General features: G+C 44.5%; 1 protein-coding gene across 3 annotated transcripts in view; it reads right to left on the bottom strand.

Annotated features, from left to right (window-relative positions):
- Nucleotides 1-207: 207 nt before the first annotated feature.
- Nucleotides 208-23861, bottom strand: part of LOC115203962 (tenascin-like) — an 80902-nt gene continuing 57248 nt past the window's right edge. For all 3 annotated transcript variants that reach the window (XM_029769084.1, XM_029769085.1, XM_029769086.1), the window contains 11 exons: nucleotides 10587-10709; nucleotides 10087-10230; nucleotides 8172-8291; nucleotides 7852-7995; nucleotides 7327-7457; nucleotides 7061-7193; nucleotides 6768-6919; nucleotides 6473-6569; nucleotides 4890-5051; nucleotides 4548-4711; nucleotides 208-4395 (listed from right to left, as the gene is read on the bottom strand). In XM_029769084.1, coding sequence (XP_029624944.1) covers nucleotides 4285-4395; nucleotides 4548-4711; nucleotides 4890-5051; nucleotides 6473-6569; nucleotides 6768-6919; nucleotides 7061-7193; nucleotides 7327-7457; nucleotides 7852-7995; nucleotides 8172-8291; nucleotides 10087-10230; nucleotides 10587-10709 — 1481 coding nt within the window. In that variant the 3' untranslated portion in view covers nucleotides 208-4284. The remainder of the gene's footprint in view (nucleotides 4396-4547; nucleotides 4712-4889; nucleotides 5052-6472; nucleotides 6570-6767; nucleotides 6920-7060; nucleotides 7194-7326; nucleotides 7458-7851; nucleotides 7996-8171; nucleotides 8292-10086; nucleotides 10231-10586; nucleotides 10710-23861) is intronic.

The following is a 23861-nucleotide window of genomic DNA, read 5'->3' as shown; positions in this document are numbered from 1 at the left end:
GGTTGTCAACTACATCACTGATGGAATCAATGTTTTTTGTCAATATTCTGAACGAATATTTTAATCAGTGTTCTGCAACATATGCTTAAACAATTTAAGTATTTGCTGTGCTAGAACTAAGGGACAGTGTTTGCTTTTTAAATGTTGTTTTATGTTCTAAATCTAGAAAAACATGCCAAAATGCTAACGAAACAAAACAAAAAGAAGTTTGGGGATTTGTATTACATATTTTAATAATATAATGTTAGAATTAAACAATCAAGGCCTTTAAACACTTGCTGGACAATAAGTGTGTGTGTGGGGGGGAGGGGGGGGGGCTTGCTCAGCGCTACGCCACTGGGCCTATAGTTATTAGCCTAATAAAGGGGTATGTATCTGGTAATACAAAGCATTATTGAATTTGCATACAGAGTAGTTTACCACCAGTGATAATGTCATCACTAATTTGCTTTTGATGAAGAATGGAAAATATGTACACACGCACATACATTATTATTTGACACATGACATGGGAAGCAGAACAAACTACCAGATGTTGAAACTGGGCTTTCTGAAAAAGCACCACTGTTAGGTTTGTTAGGTCATGAATTACATTACATCCGTAGGAACAGCTTGTCAAATAGACTCTTTGAGAAAATAATGACATAACTCTGAGTTAACATTGACAGGCACAATACACAGCGGTGCCATGACGGTCCCTAGAATCATTTTCTAATTTTGGATCACATCCGTTGTATATATTGTGTTTTATAGTGTCCTGGAGGGCCTAGAGCCTTTCAGGACACTATAAAAGGCCTCTGTCTCTGTGACTGATCTAATGATAACCTTTTGGAGGTAAGACATTGCCAAACAAATGCGCTTTGTTTCAGGGAATACAGGATAAATCTGAAATTACACCCTATTCCTCATATAGTTCACTGTGTTTGACCAGAGCCATATCATAAGTAGTGCACTATATGGGGAATAGGGTGTCATTTGAGTAGCCATTTTTAGTATAATTATCATGTATACAATATAATAGACATTACTATCAAATTTAAAGACTGCAATTACATACTGCAAATGCCATGTTGTTAGTACAGTGTGGCAGGTAGCCTAGCGGTTATCCTTCGTCTGCGTTTCTGGACTGCCCTCTGCAAGTCAAACCACAGATTTCCAATGGGGTTCAAGTCCGGAGACTGAGATGTTGATTTAGTGGTCAATTAACCATTTCTTTGTGGATTTTGATGTGTGCTTGGGGTTATTGTAATGCTGGGAGATCCAATTGCGGCCAAGTTTCTGGCGCCTGGCAGAGGCAACAAAGCATTGGGCTAAAAGGGCCTAGTACTGGGTAAAGTTATTGATGCTGTTGACCTTAACAAGCAAAATAGCGTCACAACATCAAAGAACCAGTACGTACGGGGTTCTTTTCTGCACATGATTCCTCTTTTCGACGCAAAACCCACCACTGTTGTGCGTGGGGCTATTTTGCTTCCACTGGTTCTGGGGCCATTGTTAAGGTCAACGGCATCATGAACTTCCAATCCAAGTGCCAATGCCGTTTATCAAACTCCAGGCGGTGCTATGGTCAGATTACATGAAAATAGAGTTTTTTAGCCACGCAAAGCCAATGCAGAAAAGTACCTCATACTGACTGTAAAATACGATGGCGGATCTTTGATGCAGGATTATATCTTTCTATCTATCTAGCTGGCTGGTCTGAGTGGACTCACATCCCTCAGTATTCCTAGATTGGGATGACAGGAATCAGGTCAGGACCCAGCTTCATCCAGATTACAATGCAAACACAATGACAATGATCAAGCAGCAGCAGAACAAAGAGAGATAAAACCTTGGAGCTGGTTGAGGCCTGATCAGCAAGTAGAACATGGTGTGGTACAGAAGTTATGACTCACGCTGTATGAGAACGGACCTGTCCACAAAAAAGTATAGTGGTGGATTTGTTCAATTTTAGATAATTTTTTGTCAAATTCCTTGTTTGATCTGCCAATCTGTTGGTATCATCAGAAAGAATAGTGGTTTTGGTTCATCACGCTTGCTTCCTAACTCTTTACTATAGCTTAATTTACCAATATCTAATTTACTGTAATATTGTCTGGGCCAGTACATATGCCTCCTACATGCACAAATTACTCATCATACAAAATACATCTGCAAGACCAACCACCTCCTGTAATTAGCTGGCTCCATCTGCACCTTTGTTTAAGAAACTCAATATCTTGTCTATTTACAACATTAATGTACGGCAATTATGCATTTTCATCTACAAATATTCATACCTCCCAGACAGTTTACCTAAACCCTTCCATGGATTCTTCCAGGTTAATTCTGAAATGCATCTATATAACACAAGACACTGTGATAACCTTCATCCTCCCCACTGCTGCACCTCACATAGTCAATTCTCTATCAGATACAGAGGTACCATACTCTGGAATTCTTATCTTCAAATTGCAAAACCTCATCATCCCTCAATAACTTTTGTATTTTTTGTATTTTATTATTTAACCTTTATTTAACTCGGAAAGTCAGTTAAGAACACATTTTTAATTACAATGACGGCCTACCCTGGCCAAACCCGGATGACGCTGGGCCAATTGTGCGCTGCCCTATGGAACTCCCATTCACAGCCGGATTTTATACAGCCTGGATAACTTCAAGCCTGATCAACCAAACTACTCAGTAATCGCCTCCATATAGCCCAATTCTCACACACTCACATCCACGCATGCACACACACATTTAACATTTTTGGGGTGATTGCTGATTGGTTCATTTGTGCATTTATGATTAGTGGGTTTTGTTATCTGTTTTAACAAACCTTTTTATTTTTATACTTATGTATTGAATTTTTTTTTTTGTGGTGTGGTTTTTATATAAGCCCTTGGGCTTCCATCCATACCTGCACATCATTTTTTATTTATTTGTTTTTATCTGTATTGTTGTTTATCACTTGCTTTCTTTGGCACAAATAAATTAAACCTAAACCTAAATTTCAGATGACAGTGATAAATCCTTAGCATGGATATCTTCTGTGGTTGTTTGATTTTTTGCTGTCAACAAATATTTTTTCTTCATTTATTCTCCTAATCAATTAATCCTTTTGATTTCCCACTTATTTTTTTATTGTTTACCCTACATTACAAAAAGACAACATTAAAGAGCCACTTTTACAGAAGAAGCCTAATTAGTTGATGTATGCTATTGTTTGTTGAATACATTTGCTATTTAAATTGTAGACCTATTAGTTAATTTACTCTCAATCTGTGTGACATTGCATACTGATTAGTACTTTTCCTATGATGAAGGCATGACACATGAAGACTCAACACTGCCATCTGCTGTTAATGGAAAACTGGTACTGCATATAAAGGGTACTGGTCAATTTGATATGGGCAGCCAAAAAAAGGGCTGACATCTTTTAACAAAGTATCTTTTATTGTATCGAGGGTTACATATAGACATGTGTTTTTCATTCAGTTGAAAACAGAATTAAAGCATAATTTAAACCGGTATTCAATTATATCAATAATAGAAAATTTAATTCTAAATATCAATCACTCAACATGAAACAAATTATGCCTAATTTAGTCGGTATTTCCCTCAAGTCTGTTGAAGGATTTACTGTATGAATAGAGGGGAACTTTGTTAACCTATGTAACTTTATTTTCTCCCTCCTTAGGAAGACTGAGGGATGTGGCATCAAGCCACGTTATTATTGTCACGTTTCTCTGAAATGTTGCTAGTTGAAAAGTTCAACTGTGCTGTCTGCAGTAATGTACAATGGGTTCTGAATGCTCAGACAGTTTTTCAATCAACTGCCAGAGAGAAAGAACGTGAAAGTGTGGGAGATTAGAATGTAAGAGCGAGTGTCAAAATTGGAATAGGACTCTTTTTACCCTTTCCGTAAAAATAGTAACTGAAATCACCTTTCATTGTTTCACATTTCATAATCAATCTGCCTTATTGCTCATCGGCATATTCAAATATCTTTGGACCTATAAGGAGCCATGTTTTGCTTGTAAATTTTCCAATGAACACAAACAATAAAATAAATCAAACACACAAAAGTCAGATTGTGCTGTTTTTGGTATAACGTATCCATCCCAATATTGACAGCTAGTTGGATAAAAACACATTCGGCAACATGATTGTCCTTGCTTGATGTGCGACTTGGTGAACTGAAGATTGAGGGTCAAAAGAGGGTCAATGGGTGATGCTCCTGGGGGGGTGGGGGGGGGGGGGGGCTTGGAGAGAGCTAGGGGGGGGAGGGCAGTATAAAGTCTATGATCTTTTCCTTCGACTTTCAAAGTTTCTGAAGTTGACTGGTCTAATCTTCATTTCGGCGAACTGTATTGAATGCTCGTGTCCCTTCCAATGGAACCAGTTGATACCCTGAAAAGATTATAATTTTTTTACACACCACAGTATAACTACAAGCCTGCAATAATCTTGTTTCACACTCTGATCAGAATATAATACTCCCACACACACGCACACACGCACACACACGTTGATTTTGTGAAGCAGAAAGATGGCATCCGTACCTTGCTGTGACTATCGTCACCATATCGCCCCATAAGGTTGACACGATGGCAGTTCTTGTACCAGAAGGCACCCTTATAGGACAGGGCACAGTTGGTGACAGCGATGTCATTGTCATTGTCATATGTGGAGAAGGGCCGGCCCTGGTGATAAGTCATAGAGTCACCTAGGAAATAAGTGGCACACAGACTGGTGTGAACAAATGTGAATAGGTCAATCAGAGTTATACAGTTTACTGTAAAGTGTATCGGGATATTTAAATGGAGTTGAACAAAATCCAGATTTGATTTGATGTTCTATACAGGAACACTATTAAATAAAGCTATTATCATCATTGTCCTTACCTGCTGTGCCGCTGAACCCTCCTACGTGGATCTTGTAGCGGCTACGGGGTTCTGCGATCGTGAACTTGTCATACTGAGCATAGGCCGACTCCCCGTTGTCCCTCAGGTCCACGCGCAGCTCGTACTGGCCTGCTGTTGTCATCTTGTGGAGGTTGGCCAGACCTAAAACAACAGGAAATTACATCAGAGTGCCATTCTGTGGTTCCTGGGTTGGGGCCCTAGGTCTGAACCCCACCCTGTGCAACTGGGTCCTGGACTTCTTGACAGGCCGCCCCCAGGTAGTGAAGGTAGGAAACAACACCTCCACTACGCTGATCCTCATCACAGGGGCCCCACAAGGGTGCGTGCTCAGCCCCTTCCTGTACTCTCTGTTCACCCATGACTGCGTGGGCACGCATGCCTCCAACTCAATCATCAAGTTTGCAGACGACACAACAGTAATAGGCCTGATTACCAACAATGACAAGAGCCTACAGGGAGGAGGTGAGGGCCCTGGCGGAGTGGTGCTAGAAAAATAACGACAATAAAACGAAGGAGCTGATCGTGGACTTCAGGAAACAGCAGAGGGAGCACAACCCCATCCACATTGACGGTTCCGCAGTGGAGAAGGTGAAAAGCTTCAAGTTCCTTGTTGTACACATAATTGACGATCTAAAATGGTCCACAGATGCAGACAGTGTGGTGAAGAAGGCACAACAGAGCCTCTTCAAACTTAGGAGACTGAAGAAATTGGCTGGTCTCCTAAGACCCTCACAAACTTTTACAAATGCACCATTGAGATCATCCTGTCGGGCTGTATCACTGCCTGGTACGGCAACTGCATTGCCCGCAACCGCAGGGCTCTCCAGAGGGTGGTGAGGTCTCCCCAACGCATCACCGGGGGCACACTGCCTGCCCTCCAGGACACCTACAGCACCCTATGCCACAGGGAGGCCGAAAAGATCATCAAGGACATCAACCACCCGAGCCACGGCCTGTTCACCCCGCTACCATCCAGAAGGCGAGGTCAGTACAGGTGCATCAAAGCTGGGACAGAGAGACCGAGAGACTGAAAAACAGCATCTATCTCAAGACCATCCGACTGTTAAATAGCCATCACTAGCCAGCCTCCACCCAGTACCCTGCCCTGAACTTAGTCACTGTCACTAGCCGGCTACCACCCGGTTACTCAACCCGGCACCTTAGAGGCTGCTGCCCTATGTTCATAGACATGGAATCACTGGTCAATTTAATTATGGAACACTGGTCACTTAAATATAATTATACTCCAGACTATGACATTGCTTGTCCTAATATTTATATATTTCTTAATTCCATTCTTTTACTTTTAGATCTGTGTGAATTGTTGTGAATTGTTAGATATTACTGCACTGCTAGAGTTAGGAACACAAGCATTTCGCTCTACCCGCAATAACCTCACCTCTAAATTTGTGTATGCGACCAATAACATTTGATTTGATTTGATGGCTCAATTGGTTGGAGCATGGTGATGCAACACCAGGATTGTGGTTTGATTCCCGCATGGGCCACAAATGCTGAATAAAAAGAGAAACACAAGGAGGGGTGGAGAGATGTGGACTCACCAAACCAGAATTCAGCATTAATGTCCCCAAAACCACCAGTGTAATTCTTCCAGTTCCTGAAGAACTCCAGCTTTCCACTCTGGCGCCTCAGGAACACCTGTAAAGAGAGTTCACAGAACCTGTCATACAAGCCCTGGTGTCGTTGGCTTTCAAAGGTAAATCCAATCAAACCTGGTGTTCAGACCTGTGTGTGTGTGTGTGTGTGTGTGTGTGTGTGTGTGTGTGTGTGTGTGTGTGTGTGTGTGTGTGTGTGTGTGTGTGTGTGTGTGTGTGTGTGTGTGTGTGTGTTCCTCACCATCCAGCCACCTCCGTCGGTGGTCATGTCACAGTAGACCTGGATGGGCTGGCTCTCTTCTCCTCCCAGGTAGATGGTGTAGATGCCAGAGGTGGTGTCTCCATTCAGCAGAGCCTGTGAGCAGTCCTTAGGGTATCTGTACAACACTCCGACTACACACGTACGTGCAGGCAGGCACGCGTACACACACACACTTGTCAAAAACAGTACACTGAGCAGTTGTCAAATGATATCCTATTTCCCATGCAGTGCAAAGCTGTGAGGAGAAGAATAGTGTGTAGCAGTCTACATACTGGTGGTGAAGACGGTGGTGACGTGGCGGCTCCGCTGGGCTCCAGCGATGGCCTGTAGCCTGACGTTGTAGTCGGTAGTGCCACTCAGCTGAGTCATGCTGTATGATGTGGCTGTAGGGCTCAGGACCACTTCCTGTATTCAATTCAAATCAAATCAACCTTTATTCATCATGTAAAGCACTTTGGAAAATGTACCTGTAAAATAGCCACAGGCGATTGATTGAATTGAAGCCAGAGTGTGCTGACTCATGTAAAGACCTACGTACCCGGACTGTGCTGTCAGATGAGGTGAAGGTGAGGACGTATCCGGTGATGTCGGCACGCGGGGGCTTCCAAGTGAGAGTGGCACTGTCTGTCTGGACGTTACTGGCCGCTAGGTCACGAGGGGAATCCACATCTACAGACAGAAAAGCGAGGAGGAAGGATCATATACAGTACGTGTGTTACATATGATATGTAACACATGTAAAAGGGAAAATCCACTCAAAACTATCTTTTGGTATGTTTTTCATTAGTCCACTGTTGATACAGTAGCAAAATGTTTTGCATGTGAGCAGTCAAGTTTTCAAGATATTGAACTTTCAAGAGGCAAAATGTCACCGGCCACATCATCATGTTGCAAATGCCAAAGAGTGAGTGAATTTAATTATTACTTTATTATTGAATTTATGGACAATACAATACTGCACAGAATCAAGTGTGTGAACAATACAATACTACACACAGAGTTAGATTTTTGATTGAAAATCAGACCCAATGCTCCTGTATAAAGCATCTAATTGTGTCAATACCTGTGGTGAATTCGGTGGTGGTGGTGCCACTCTTCAGTGCCTCCCTCATGGCGTATACCCCAACTGTGTAATGGGTGGCAGGGACCAGAGAGCCCATCTCAAACTCCACTGTGTTCCCAGAAACATGCTCCATCACTGGGGACACTGCAGACAGCAGAGTACAGAGAACAGTGTTACCACTAGGTTACCACTACCAACACTCCTCTTGTGCTGTGTCTATTTGGCTAATGATGAGGGATACCTTTGATAGATACATCATGTACACAAATACATGTCGGCTCCTGGCAATCTGTGCCTTGGGCCTCTTGCGAAACACACACCTGAATCTGCACTGTAGGTGATGACGTAGCCATCGACAGTGGCCCGAGTGGGTTGCCATAGCAGCAGGGCGGTCGTGTCAGTGACGTTGACAGCGGATAGACCCTGAGGCCTGTCCAGAGCTAAGGAGGAGGAAAACACACAGGCTTGTTACAGACACAGGCCTGCAGCCACAACAGCTTCAGCAAACAATCGTCTATACTGACAATACCGTGACTTGCGACTGCCTGGGGCTGTGGCGGTCATGAAATTTTGTCAGCAGCTTCTTGCCATGCAAACGACTGCCGGTCACACGCTAATTTACCGTTAATTAACATAAATATGTTTAGCATCTACAGGCCTCCACCCATACAAGTCGCTGATGAGTGCCTTTGGAACGTCTACATTTAAAAAATAAGTCTAATATATCAATTGAATGTAGGCTACATCATCACAATAAATCCATGAATTATTTTTTGTCAGCTCTAAAGAAACATTGTGATATGAAGAAAAATGTATTAATAATAATATAATATGAGTTGGCTTACTGTAGGCCTATGTTACAGTATCTGTCTATGCTCCATGACATAAGCTGTAGGCGTGTTCATTTAGCTGACAAGATACAGTATGCTTATAAGTCCTGCTGCCACCCAGTGCTTCATTTGGGAAACCAAGTGAAATCTGTTCGGGAACATCGATAGTAACATGTTTTTCGCAACAAAACATATTTCACTAAACTGTTGACAGCGCTCGAGAAAGTAATAAAGGAGAGAGGAGGAGATGGAAACGCATGAAGGTGAGCTATTCTGTAGGCCTATAGCTAACGGTAATGTGTCACGTAATGAATTATGAAAAGATATAAAAAATGCCCTATTACTAGGCTATTCATTATCAAATACAAATTCACTAATTGTAGGCTAACTGTAAACCACCCTGCGCAATCAATGAACCAACAGCATTGCCTAGGGCTATATGTTCTCTTCCAGACTCATGGATACACATTTTGGAGCGTAGCATAAGGTAACCAGTCCATCCAGTATGCATAATAACACAGTTCACACTCAAAGGCAATTACTCAAATTTGTTTGATTTTGGAATATAGGCTAGACCAATTACGTACCAAAGACATCTTAAATCAGTTTTGTTTGATGTTTTTCTGCCATGCGTAATATACAGTAGGCTATGTAGTTTTTTCGGGCTCATAAGCCTATGCATATGCGTAAGCTATAATATGCATATGTGTGTTTTTGAATTAATCATCACCTTAGAAAGCGCTGTCCATTTCGTTTTGTTAGGCTTTGAAACAACATCCACAACAACCATGTTTTACACCGTTTCAACCTGCTGTTGAACTTCTTTCTTTAAATTGATGATCACGGTGAGGTGAGTTTTAAAAGCACTGTAGGCCTACTGTTTCGATGATATCTGTTTGATATGATTTTCGAATGCATTTGCTTTGACGTCAGAGTGGTTAGAGGGACAATAGAGCCCTGAGTGCCAGGTGATATGGACCTGATGGTCGTTAGCAAATTGGGTACTCACTACGAAAGCATGTCCAGAGTGCATAAAAGGAGATTATTGTGACTCAATGGTCACACGGAATTTTACTGCAGTCATGACTCATGACTGCCTGTGTGTCGGTAATATGGTTTACCGCAATGGCACCACGACTGCCCCTATAAAATGATGTGATAATTTTTCATGGAATAATAGACTGGTTGGGACAAGTAGAGAAGTACTATATGCGCTACTGAGTAAGAATGTATGAAAGCTAATGAATTATGAAAGGCTCATAATGTCTATGTATGACCCAGACATTTCTGTCTATTCTCATCATAGCACTGTGGCTTTAATGTAAATGTATATGTAATTTCATGTATTTAGTAAAAGGTCAATTCAGATTGATATAAATGTAGGCTAAACAGAAGTCACACACACCTGTGGTGATGGTGTCTGTCCCTGGGTCACTCTCCTCCAGGTCCTTCATGGAGAATATGGTCACCTGGTAGGTCACCCCTGGCAACATGTTAGGCAGCAAGGCCTGGGTCTCAGTCCCATCCGCTAGCACTGTCATTGGGCTACCTGTTGATGAGAGAAAATATAGCATTTTTGTCACATTACATTCTTCTACTCAAGAGTCAATCAATTTTCATAAACAGATTTCATTTTTGTTAAATTGCACTGTTAAATCCACTTCAAGTAAATAGTTTCCTTTCTCTCCCTTGGTAGCAGTTGGAGAGATGACTGTGATTGTGTGAAGAAACCTATGTTCCACTAGAGGGAGTGCTTTGTCCAATTAGAGAAGATTAGAGAGAAAATTCCTCCTAACTCATCCAACATTAAGCCCTTTTGGGGCCTAAAGTACTATGTAAATGCAGTCCAATATCCTTATTAGAACGGGTAGACTTCACTGTCACTATTAAAGCCTGTTCACTCACCTCCTTGGAGGGGCACATAGATGATGCGGTAGCTGTCCACTCTGGCACGAGGCATGGTCCAGTGGACTATGGCCGAGGACTCGGTCACCTCAGAGAAGCGGATTCCCCTTGGAGCGCCCAGGCCTGGCACAGCGATGGGGTCAGGGTTAAAAAGGCAAGCACAAAAACGACAAAAGTTAGATTGATATGTTTGAGTTTGGTTTTTCATCAGGAATCGATTCTACTGTGGTCAGTTTATTTGATGCAATAGTCCTATCGCCTATGGTGTGTCAATATGCGCAGTGAGAAATCAGAAAAGCACACAAATGTACTCAAAGACTTTGCTAAAATGATAACTCCAGAAAGACATGAAATTCCAGTAAGAAAACACAGTTCCTGAAAACATACAAAGGCCCACCACAATCACCCCAGCCGGAGAAGGCTTGAAACATGTGCTGCAACCAACAATCTCCATATCAACAGTGGTGCATATCATACATCCCTATTATAGGCTATCAAGGGGAGTAAATTTAATGAGTACATTTCGATGCATGAATACCAATACATTAAACTTTTGTCGAACATGCTGCAAAAAAAGCTAATATGTTTGTGTCTTTAACTCTTTAACCAGTTTAATCAGTAAAATGTATAGGCAATGAAAATGAATCTACAATGGGCATCAAAACACATGGAATTTGATCTGCATTTAAAGCATGAGAAGCACCGCAGATCGAATGCAAAAAATATGGTGTCTCCGTATTCCTGAAAATAATATAAAATGGGGAAGAAGAAACATGAAAAACCAATTATTTTGCCTCTTAAACCCAGAAGTATGCTCACAGGCCTAAGATTATTAGCACATCAAAGAATGACCAGTGGCAATTAAGACATTTCCCTGATACCTCTTGAAAAAAATAAAACCAGTCAAAACAAAATGTGTTATTAGAAAACCCAGTCAAATAAAGAACAGCAGCCTATTGTTTCTTGTAGTCACCCGTTTCCAGAAAAACCAGACAGTTAAAAGTTGTGTGAGATGTAGACCACATTGTGCTTTGGCACAATAGATCTTCTATTAAAATATCTGGTCGAGCAACACCGGTAATTGGTTGGGAGCTCAATTCCAATGTGACACCATACAGCCTGATTTTATACTCGGTGCCGCCGGTGAGTCCTGTTAAATTTAAATCTTTGGTTCGCTCATCACCGAGGACATTTCATTCTTGTGGATGCTCAAACTTTGTGAAGTCCCTAATTTTGATCACAAGTCTATCAAACATTTCTTCATCCGCAATCCAGGCCTGGTGTAATCTGTCTGACGTGATGTCCGAGACAAACATGTGCTCCACTTCTGGCTCAGCCTCTGGTTGGAAACGCAAAACGCTTCAATTCGTCACATTTGTTGAGAAACATACACCCAATTACTAGAAAGCAAAATTGAGGAAGGCATCCTTTCGGCGATCAGACGGAAAAGGTGAGTAGACATACCAGTTGTTGGTTACATTGTCATAAACTTGCCGCCACTCTGCCATGCTTTCAAATCGTTAGCGTGCGGTCACAGTCAAGGTGCTTTGCATTCCTTTGATATTTTATTGAGAAATAGACACGCTCATGGTTGTGGAGACATTTATTGAAGTCAGTTAGTAAGTTGACATCCACTTACAGGCCCACTATTCTCCATTATTGTTGCAACAAGCCAAGGATTTTGGCTAAACAATCCATCCACACCCACATGCGTCCTTAATGCCAGTCCTACATTCAGTGCTTTCAAAGGTAAAGAAACAAATGAGTGGATAGGTCAACTGACATTTCATGCTGAAAATGGCATGTTGATTTGTCTGTGTTTTCCTGGTCCAAAGGCCTAACTAGCTATAAAAAATATTGCCTAGTCAGACCGTTACTCCGGTACTGTTTAGCATAGCACAGATCATTTTCGACCAACCTTAACTTGTCGATACTTCCTCAATCCCTGACTTGGAAGACAACCAATGTCTTCCAAACGTCTGTGTCTAATTGCATGGGGTTCGATTGAATTTAGAAAATTGAGAGAAGAGCAACACCCTTTTTGAAGATAGACAAGATGGCGGTGTATATATTGTTGGATTACCTCATGGAGCAAAACATTTATTTAATTTTCTGGGGGGAGAAGAAGATGACATCAAGTGCAGACAATAATTTGTCTTGCTCAGAGTAACCTTAACTTTTATCCCTCTCAAACTTACTTAAATGTAACAAAACTTGGTTTATAGGAAACACAACAGAGAACAACGCTCAGTAGACTGCTAATTTGATCTGAAACTTGGCAAAGTGGAAGAAAATAGTGTGCAAAATAGCAAAGGGAGGAGAATGCAGTTGCTAGCTGACCACTCATACACCAGAGAGAAACCGCCACCTGACTCCTCAGGAGAAGAAATGGAGGAATCTGGAAATTTGGTTGATTCAGAAAGTCCACTCAATAGCCTTGCACCCAAAAAGACACAGAAAGAAATGTCTTTGTGCAAACTCCAGGTCAACATAATCGATGCGGTCACTGCAAAGATCCATGAAAGAGCCGATGGTTTGGAGAAAATCATACACGAAAACACATCAAAAACCGGTGACCTCGAGACCTCTGGATCATGCATACGAGAGTATCGAAGATCTTAAATGTGTACTGCACAGGAGAAGACCATGGCTGACATGCAAGAGCACTTGTTGGAAGCAGAGCGATACTGGAGAAGGTGGGTGCTACGGCTTTATGGTGTCCCCGAGGACCAGGGTTAGAATGTAAATCGCAAAGTAACTGACATTTGTAATTGTGTGGCCCCGGACTTCCCCGAAGGATATATGTACATGGCTGTGAATGTCACTCATTGTATTGGGAAGAAGCAAGATGCCATCGACAGCCGCTCGATCATCATCCAGTTCGCTTTCCGCACAGCAAGAGATGCAGTTTGGAAGAAAGCAAAGGAAAGCACCTTTCTGAAAGAGAGAACTTAATTTCGGTGAGGACCTGACTGCAGTAAACAAGGCAGCAAGGGAAAAGTTGTGGCCTCTCGTCTGACAGGCCCGAAATCAAGGAAAGGATGAACACTACAGGGGAATCTGAGCATTTTTCGTCGACAGGAAAATCAATTTGACCTGGGTGATTTGATCCGTCAGTAGGCTAACAAGGTAACCCCTTCCCCAACAACAAACTGAGCGTTCTAGTTTTGAATTGTGCTGCTATTGTTTACAAGGTAAGACTTCTATTAATACATTTATGAAGCACCTTTTTATAGAGAGGGTAGAGTTGAGATTGCATAGGATTTCCCTTTCTATTTTGTATATATGGACTTGAAGTTTATGTCAATCAATGCCAGGGGGATACGAAACCTGCTGAAGTGGAAAGTTTTTGTTTTGTTTTGTAAGGACTGCAGCGCAGAAACACATTCATGCAAAGAGGACTATCATTTTTTTATCTGTGACATTTTCTTGGCCTATGGGACTAATCACTCAGCTGGGGTTACAATTTTACCACACCATTTCAATGGGCCATTTTTGTTTATTCAAATGGACACCAATAGACATTGGGTAGTAGCGGTCATCAACCATATGGACAGATTATTTGTGTAATGTATATGGATACTGTTCTAGTCCTCCAAATGACTTACTTACAGAGGCAATTGAGGAAATTCTTTAAAGCTTTCTGAGAAATTATCCATCCAGTCAGATTATAGTTGGTGGGGATTTTAATATGGTTAATTATAATGAGACTGATATATTGCCCCATAGGACTAGCATTGGTGTGAACATATTGGTGAATATCTGCCAAAGCCCGGACATAATTGACATACGGAGAGTTTGAGTCAATTGGAGGTGTACTTGTGGATGTATTTCAAGGCCTACCTTCAAACTCAGTGCTTCTTTGGTTGACGTCATGGGAAAATCAAAAGAAATCAGCCACTAAGACATCAGAAAAAAATTGTAGACCTCCACAAGTCTGGTTCATCCTTGGGAGCAATTTCCAAATGCCTGAAGGTACCACGTTCGTCTGTACAAACAATAGTACACAAGTATAAACACCATGGGACCACGCAGCCGTCATACCGCTCAGGAAGGAGACGTGTTCTGTCTCCTAGAGATGAACGTACTTTGGTGCAAAAAGTGAAAATCAATCCCAGAACAACAGCAAAGGACCTTGTGAAGATGCTGGAGGAAACAGGTACAAAAGTATCTATATCCACAGTAAAACGAGTCCTATATCGACATAACCTGAAAGGCCGCTCAGCAAGGAAGAAGCCACTGCTCCAAAACCGCCATAAAAAAGCCAAACTACGGTTTGTAACTGCACATGGGGACAAAGATCGTACTTTTTTGAGAAATGTACTTTGGTCTGATAAAACAAAAATAGAACTGTTTGGCAATAATGACCATCATTACGTTTAGAGGAAAAAGGGGGAGACTTGCAAGCCGAAGAACACCATCCCAACCGTGAAGCACGGGGGTGACAGCATCATGTTGTGGGGGTGCTTTGCTGCAGGAGGGACTGGTGCACAGAAAACAGATGGCATCATGAGGAAGGACAATTATGTGGATATTTTGAAGCAACATCTCAAGACATCACTCAGGAAGTTAAAACTTGGTCGCAAATGGGTCTTCCAAATGGACAATGACCCCAAGCATACTTCCAAAGTTGTGGCAAAATGGCTTAAGGACAACAAAGTCAAGGTATTGGAGTGACCATCACAAAGCCCTGACCTCAATCCTATAGAAAATGTGTGGGCGGAACTGAAAATGCGTGTGCGAGCAAGGATCCTCCAAACCTGACTCAGTTACACCAGCTCTGTCAGGAGGAATGGGCCAAAATTCACCCAACTTATTGTAGGAATCTTGTGGAAGGCTACCTGAAACGTTTGACCCAAGCTAAACAATTTAAAGGCAATGCTACCAAATACTTATTGAGTCTATGTAAACTTCTGACCCACTGGGAATGTGATAAAAGAAATAAAAGCTGAAATGAATCATTCTCTCTACTATTATTCTGACATTTCACATTCTTAAAATAACTAGTGATCCTAACTGACCTAAGACAGGGAATTTTTACTAGGATTAAATGTCAGGAATAGTGAAAAACTGAGTTTAAATGTATTTGGCTAAGGTGTTTGTAAACTTCCGACTTCAACTGTATATAGTCAGTACTTGGCCTTAGCCCTGTTCATCTGGCTTCCTCAACCAGTTAGAATCAATAATATCCAGGACATAACCGCCAATCTCTCCCTCAGTGCCATTCCAGGAGATGGAGAAAGTCTCGGACGTTAAGTAAGATACATACAGATTGCCAACCGCTAGTTCGCTCACTAAAGGGAGAAACAGTTATTGATTTCCAAATAAGCTAAAATGTGCAATACAATATGCCTATAATGTCACGCTGTTGGCTGTAACATACTCAATTATCTATTTAAGGTGAGGATAACAGATTGTAGATTATTTTGCATATAAAAGATATGAGAATAATAAGTGCAATTTCACATGGCACTCCCCTCCCACCTGCCATTCTCTACAGTCTTTGAATATATTGAAAAATGTATTACATGAACATTTTCATTTTGACAATACAACGGCAAGCTTTTGGGGGATGTGGTGAAGAATAAAGATCATGTATTGCAGTGTAACAAATCAGAATTGATCATAATGTGTCACGTGAATAATAATGACGTGTGGCATATAGGTGTATCATTCCAATTTGAGCCAGGTCAGGACCATCTTGTATTCTGAAATAGATGTGTAGCCTAGGTTTTGTTTAGTGCACAGACAAGACACAGAGGAAGACACTGACATTGACACAAACCGGGAGAGTGACAGATTGACAAAGAGTCGGAGAGAGAAAGAGGACAGGACAGGGAATCAATGACAGTAAAACTTTGCTTCGGATTTGCTTGACGATTATGGTTGACAAAACTGTACCGTTGAATTCAGTGTAAAAATGTGACCAAGGCAAGGGTTTCCAACTTCAGTGCTGGGTGTGTAATGTAGGGTTTTGTTCCAGTACAGCACTAACACATCAGATTCAAATAATTAACTATTCGCCTGTACTTAGTGCTGGACTGGAACAAAAGCAGGCAAGCCCACTAGCTCACCATGACAGGATTTGGATAATGTTTTGTTGTTGACATTTTTGGTTTTACGCCTCCTGACCAATTATGCTATTTATAAAATGTTTTGCAAAGATCTTAACTTTATTTGTACATAATGTTTCCGCCTTTGTTTAATCGGCAGAACAGAACGGCAGCTCTTTGTTCACAACAGCTGATGCACAATCTATAATATTAACGAAGTCTCGAGGTTCTGCTCGCCCGAGTTAGAATACCTCTTGATAAGCTGTAGACCATTCTATTTACCCAAATAGTTTTCATCTATATTTTTCATAGTTGTCTATTTACCACCACAAACCTAGGCTGGCATTAAGATTGCACTCAATGAGCTGTATAGGGACATAAGCAAATAAGAAAATGCTCATCCAGAAGTGGTGCTCCTTACAAGCAAAAACTTAAACAGGAAGTACAAGTGCTCAATACAGAAGTGGTCCAATGAAGTGGATGCTAAGCGGCAGGACTGTTTCACTAGCACAGACTTGAATATGATCCGGGATTCATTCGATGGCATTGAGGAGTTTACCACATTTGTCACCGGCATCATTAATAAGTGCATCATCGACGACGTCCCCACAGTGACCGTACATACATATCACAACCAGAAGCCATGGATTGCAATCAACATCCGCACTGAGCTAAAGACTAGAGCTGCCACTTTCAAGGATTGGGACACTAATCCAGATGCTGATAACAAATCCTGCTACTGTCACGCTCGTCGTAAAGATGGGACCAAGGCGCAGCGGGAATGTGTGAACTCATCTTCTTTTATTAAAGAAGAAAAACCAAAACAAACACTTAATCAAAACAACGACGAGAAAACAGTCCTGTGAGGCACACAGCTACACTTACGGAACAACTACCCACAAAAACCCATGAAAAAACACCCCTACTAAATAGGACCTTCAATTAGAGGCAACGAGAAACAGCTGCCTCCAATTGAAGATCAAACCAATAAACTAAGCATAGAAATAGATAAACTAGACACAGACATAGAAATAGACTAACATAGAACATTGCCCAACAAACCCCGAAACACATTAAACAAACACCCCCTGCCACGTCCTGACCAAACTACAATAACAAATAACCTCTTTACTGGTCAGGACGTGACAGCTACGCCCTCCGACAAACCATCAAACACAAACCCTCATGACAGGACAAAGATCAAATCCTACTATACTGGCTCTGATGATTGTCAGATATGGCAGGCTTGCAAACTATCACAGAGTATTAAGGGTAACCTAGCCGTGAGGTGCCCAGTGACATGAGCCTACCAGACGAGCTTAATGTCTTTTATGCTCTCTTCGAGGCAGGCAACACTGAACCATGCATGAGAGCACCAGCCGTTCTGGACGACTGTGTGATCACGCTCTCCATAGCCAATGTGAGTAAGACCTTTAAACAGGTTAACATTCACAAGGCTGCAGGGCCAGACTGATTACCAGGACACGTACTCAAAGCATGTGCTGACCAACTGGCAAGTGACACTGATATTTTCATCTCCTCCCTGACCCAGTCTGTAATACCTTCATGTTTCAAGCAGACCACCAAAGTCCCTGTGTTACCAAGAATGTGAAGGTAACCTGTCTAAATGACTATCGCCCCGTAGCATTCACATCTGTAGCCATTAAATGCATTGAAAGGCTGGTCACAACACCCTGGACCCAATCCAATTTGCATACTGCTCCAACAGATCCACAGATGACGCTATCTCTATTGCACTCCACACTGCCCTTTCCCACCTACACTATGTGAGAATGCTGTTGATTGACTACAGCTCAGCATTCAACACCATATTGCCCCCCAAGCTCATCACTAAGCTAGGGACCCTGGGACTGAACACCTCCCTCTGCAACTGGATCCTGGACTTCTTGAAGGGCAGTCCCCATGTGGTGATGGTAGGCAACAACACATCCCCTCAACACAGGAGCCCCTCAGGAGTTCGTGCTAAGTCCCCTCCTGTACTCCCTGTTCACCCACGACTGTGTGGCCGCTCATGACTCCAACACTATCATTAAGTTTGCCGATGGCAGGACGGTGGTAGGCCTGATTACCAACGATGATGGGGCGGAGGTCAGAGACCTGGCAGTGTGGTGCCAGGACAACAACTTCTCCCTCAACGTCAGCAAGACAAATGAGCTGATTGTGGACTACAGGAAATAGACCCCATTCACATCGATGGGGCCTGTAGTGGAGCGGGTCGAGAGCTTCAAGTTCCTCGGTGTCCACATCACTAAGGATCTATCAGGGTCCACACACACCAACACAGTCGTGAAGAGCGCAAGACAAGACTTCTTCCCCCTCTGGAGGCTGAAAAGATTTAGTACCGGCCCTCAGATCCGCAAAAAGTTCTACAGCTGCACGATTGAGAGCATATTGACTGGCTGCATCACCGCTTGATATAGCTACTGCTTGGCATCCGACCACAAGGCACTACAGAGGGTAGTACGTATGCCCCAGTACATCACTGGGGTTGAGCTCCCTGCCATCCAGGACCTCTATACCAGGCGGTGTCAGAGGAAGGCTCTAAAATTGTAAAATACTCCAGCTACCCAAGTCTTATACTGTTTTCTCTGCTACCGCACGGCAAGCAATACTGGTGCATCAAGTCTGCAACCAACAGGACCATGAACAGCCTCTACCTCCAAGCAAAAGGTTGCTAAATAGTTAACCAAATAGCTACCTGGACTATCTGCATTTACCCTTTCTGCACTAACTTTGACTCATCACATATGCTGCCTCTACTGTTTATTATCTGTTACTTTATTCCTAGTTATATGCACATATATACCTCAAATATGTTGTACCCCTGCACATCGACTCAGTACTGGTACCCTGTGTATATAGCCAAGTTATCGTTACTCATTGAGTATTTATTATTACTTATATTATTACGTGTTTTACTTTTCTATTAATTCCCTATTTTCTTTCTCTCTGCATTGTTGGGAAGGGTCCGTAAGTAATCATTTCACTGTTAGTCTCCACCTGTTGTTTATGAAGCATGTGACAAATAAAAAATGGATTTGTTGGTGAGATAGCACATTGCCAAACCCAAGCAGGAGAGCCATTCAGCTGTAATGTTAATAACATGGGTGGGTGATAATGTTAGAAGACACTCCATGCCTTAGGAAGAGTTTGATGACAAAGGAAAAGGAAAGCTCTTATATGGCACTCATGCAGCGCAGGGGAGACATTCGCAAAGTTAATTATTAAGCAATAAGACAATACGTTGCAGTTTTTGTTGCACTGTAGTTGTCACGACTTCCACTGAAGTCGGTCCCTCTCCTTGTTCGGGCGGCGTTCGGCGGTCGACGTCACCGGCCTTCTAGCCATCGCCGATCCACTTTTCATTTTCCATTTGTTTTGTCTTTGTCTTACACACCTGGTTTCAATTCCCCAATTACTTGTTCTTTATTTAACCCTCTGTTCCCCCATGTTTGTTTGTGAGTAATTGTTCATTGTAAATCGGTCCGTTATTGTGGGCTCTCTATATTTCTTTGTATTTATGTATTTTGAGTAAAATACGTTGATTTCTCATATCTGCTGTCCTGCGCTTGACTCTCTACACCAGCTACACACAGGACCATTACAGAATTACTCACCTGAAATGGAGTCAGCAGGAGCAGACGGCCCCCCTTTCTTGGTCGAAGAGCACGTCCAGCAGCACGCGACCTTGTTACAACGTATGGGCACCGCCATGGATCGCGTGCTGTAGACGATGGATAGATGGGAGAGAGAAGTAGATTTTCCAACGTCTCCACCAGCCCCACTATAGCAGGCTCCACGGTCCACCCCTCCTTCACACGGTCCCAGCGGGATCCGGCTCGCACTCCCGAGGGAGTATGATGGGACGGCTGCCGAATGCCAGGGGTTCCTACTCCAGCTGGAGCTCTACCTGGTGACCATCCACCCGGCTCCTTTGGGACGTGAGAGCGTGTCCGCCCTCGTCTCCTGCCTCTCAGGCAAAGCCCTGGAGTGGGCCAACACCGTATGAAATGAAGGAGACGCAGTGTTGGACCATTACGCAGAGTTCACCTGCCACTTTCGGGCAGTGTTCCACCGCCCGCCTGAGGATCGAGCTGCGGGTGAACAAGAGTGCTCGGGGAGGTATGTAGGAGTTTCCATCGGTGCGACTATGGTGGAAAGTCCAGACCAGGTCTCCACCGTGTGCATTCCCTCAGAATATGCCTCTCTTCTGCAAAAAGAGGGCTACTAAATTACCACCCCATCGACGGGGGGATTGTGCAATAAATCTCCTGGTAGACGCAGCACTTCCCAGGAGTCACGTGTATCCTCTGTCACAGGAGGAGACGGCGGCTATGGAAACATATGTCTCCGAATCCCTGGGGCAGGGATACATTCGGCCCTCCACTTCACCTGCCTCCTCGAGTTTCTTTTTTGTGAAGAAGGATGGGGTCTGCGCCCGTTAATTGACTATCGAGGTATCAATCAGATTACTATGAGGTACAGCTACCCGCTGCCTCTCATCGCCAGTGTGATTGAGTCAATGCACGGGGCGCGCTTCTTCACAAAATTGGATCTCAGGAGCGCTTACAACCTGGTGCGTATCTGGGAGGGGGACGAGTGGATGACAGCATTTAGTACCACCTCAGGGCACTATGAATACCTCGTCATGCCGTACGGGTTGATGAATGCTCCATCAGTCTTCCAGGCCTTTGTTGATGAGATTTTCCGGGACCTGCACGGGCAGGGTGTAGTGGTGTATATCAATGACACTCTGATAATCTCTGCTACACGAGCCGAGCATGTGTCCCTGGTGTGCAGGGTGCTTGGTAGACTGTTGGGAGCATGACCTGTATGTCAAGGCTGAGAAATGTCTGTTCTTCCAACAGTCCGTCTCCTTCCTAGGGTACCACATTTCCACTTCAGAGGTGGAGATGGAGAGTGACCGCATTTCAGCCGTGCATAATTGGCCGACTCCCACCACGATAAAGGAAGTGCAGCGGTTTCTAGGGTTTGCCAACTACTACCGGAGGTTTATCCGGGGTTTTGGTCAGGTAGCAGCTCCCATTACCTCACTGCTGAAGGTAGGACCGGTGCGGCTGAAGTGGTCGACTGTAGCAGACAGGGCTTTTGGTCACCTGAAGGCTCTGTTTACCTCGGCTCCCGTGGTGGCTCATCCGGATCCCTCTTTGGCGTTCATAGTGGAGGTGGACGCGTCCAAGGCTGTGATAGGAGCCGTGCTCTCTTAGCGCTCGGGCATGCCACCAAACCTCCGCCCCTGTGCTTTCTTTTCGAAGGAGCTCAGCCTAGCGGAGCAAAACTATGATGTGGGGGACCGGGAGCTGTTGGCTGTTGTCAAGGCTCTGAAGGCGTGGAGACATTGGCTTGAGGGGGCTAAACACCCTTTTCTCGTCTGGACTGACCACCGCAATCTGGAGTACATCCGGGCGGCGAGGAGTCTGAACCCTCGCCGGGCAAGGTGGGCAATGTTCTTTACACGTTTTGTTTTCACTCTGTCCTACAGACCAGGTTCCCAGAACGCTAAGGCAGACGCACTTTCCCAGATGTATGACGCAGAGGAGCGGTCCATGGATCACACTCCCATACTTCCGGCCTCTTGCCTAGTGGCACCGGTGGTGTGGGAGCTGGACGCGGACATCGAGCGGGCGTTACGCATAGAGCCCACTCCTCCCCAGTGTCCAGCTGGGCGCCTGTACATTCCGTCTTCTGTCCGCGACCGTTTGATCTATTGGGCCCACACGTCACCCTCCTCTGGTCACCCTGGCATCGGTCGGACAGTGCGTTGCCTTAGTGGGAAGTTCTGGTGGTCCACCTTGGCCAAGGACGTCAGGGTTTATGTTTCCCCCTGCTCGGTGAGCGCCCAGCGCAAGGCTCCCAGGCACCTGCCCAGAGGGAAGTTACAATCCCTACCCGTTCCACAACGGCCGTGGTCGCACCTGTCGGTGAACTTCCTGACGGATCTTCCTCCCTCACAGGGCAACACCACAATCCTGGTCGTTGTGGATCGGTTTTCTGAGTCCTGCCGTCTCCTCCCTTTGACAGGTCTCCCTACGGCCCTACAGACTACGGAGGCCCTGTTCACTCACGTCTTCCAGCACTACGGGGTGCCTGAGGACATAGTCTCTGATCGGGGTCCCCAGTTTACGTCCAGGGTCTGGAGAGCGTTCATGGAGCGTCTGCGGATCTCGGTCAGCCTCACCTTAGGTTTTCACCCCGAGAGTAACGGGCAGGTGGAGAGAGTAAACCAGGATGTGGGTAGGTTTCTGCGGTCATATTGCCAGGACCGGCCGGGGGAGTGGGTGGCGTTCATCCCCTGGGCAGAGACTCACTCTGCCACTCCTCCACTAACCTCTCTTCCTTCCAGTATGTACTGGGGTATCAGCCGGTTCTGGCACCTTGGCATCAGAGCCAGATCGAAGCTCCTGCGGTGGATGAATGGTTTAAGCGCTCGAAGGAGACCTGGGACGTCGCCCATGTGCACCTGCAACGGGCCGTGAGGCGGCAGAAGGCGAGCACCGACCGCCACCGCAATGAGGCAGAGGGCTGGCTCTCAACCCGAAACCTGCCCCTCCGCCTGCCCTGCCAGAAGCTGGGTCCGCGGTTTGTGGGGCCATTCAAAGTCCTGAGGAGACTGAACGAGGTATGCTACATGTTACAGCTTCCCCCAGATTACCGTATTAATCCCTCGTTCCATGTGTCTCTCCTCAGGCCAGTGGTGGCTGGTCCACTCCAGGAGTCTGAGGTGCGGGAGGTTCCTTCACCCCCTCTGGACATCGAGGGGGCCCCGGCATATGCTGTTTGAGCCATCCTGGACTCGAGGCGTCGGCGAGGGGCCTTCAGTACCTCATGGAGTGGGAGGGGTACGGTCCGGAGGAGAGATGCTGGGTGCCGGTGGAGGACGTCTTGGACCCTTCGTAGCTGGGGGAGTTCCACCGTCTCCATCCGGATCGCCCTGTGCCTCGTCCTCCGGGTTGTCCCCGAGGTCGGTGTCGCCGCGCGGCTGGAGCGTCAAGGGGGGGTACTGTCACAACTTCCGCCGAAGTCGGCCCCTCTTCTTGTTCGGGCGGCGTTTGGCGGTCGACGTCACCGGCCTTCTAGCCATCGCCGATCCACTTTTAATTTTCCATTTGTTTTGTCTTTGTCTTACACACCTGGTTTCAATTCCCCAATTACTTGTTCTTTATTTAACCCTCTGTTCCCC

The sequence above is a fragment of the Salmo trutta genome, chromosome 12 (assembly GCF_901001165.1).
Source record: "Salmo trutta chromosome 12, fSalTru1.1, whole genome shotgun sequence".
NCBI classification, from domain to species: domain Eukaryota; kingdom Metazoa; phylum Chordata; class Actinopteri; order Salmoniformes; family Salmonidae; genus Salmo; species Salmo trutta.
The sequence above is the reverse complement of the archived record's forward strand: the minus strand, read 5'-3'. Positions and strand labels throughout refer to the sequence as shown.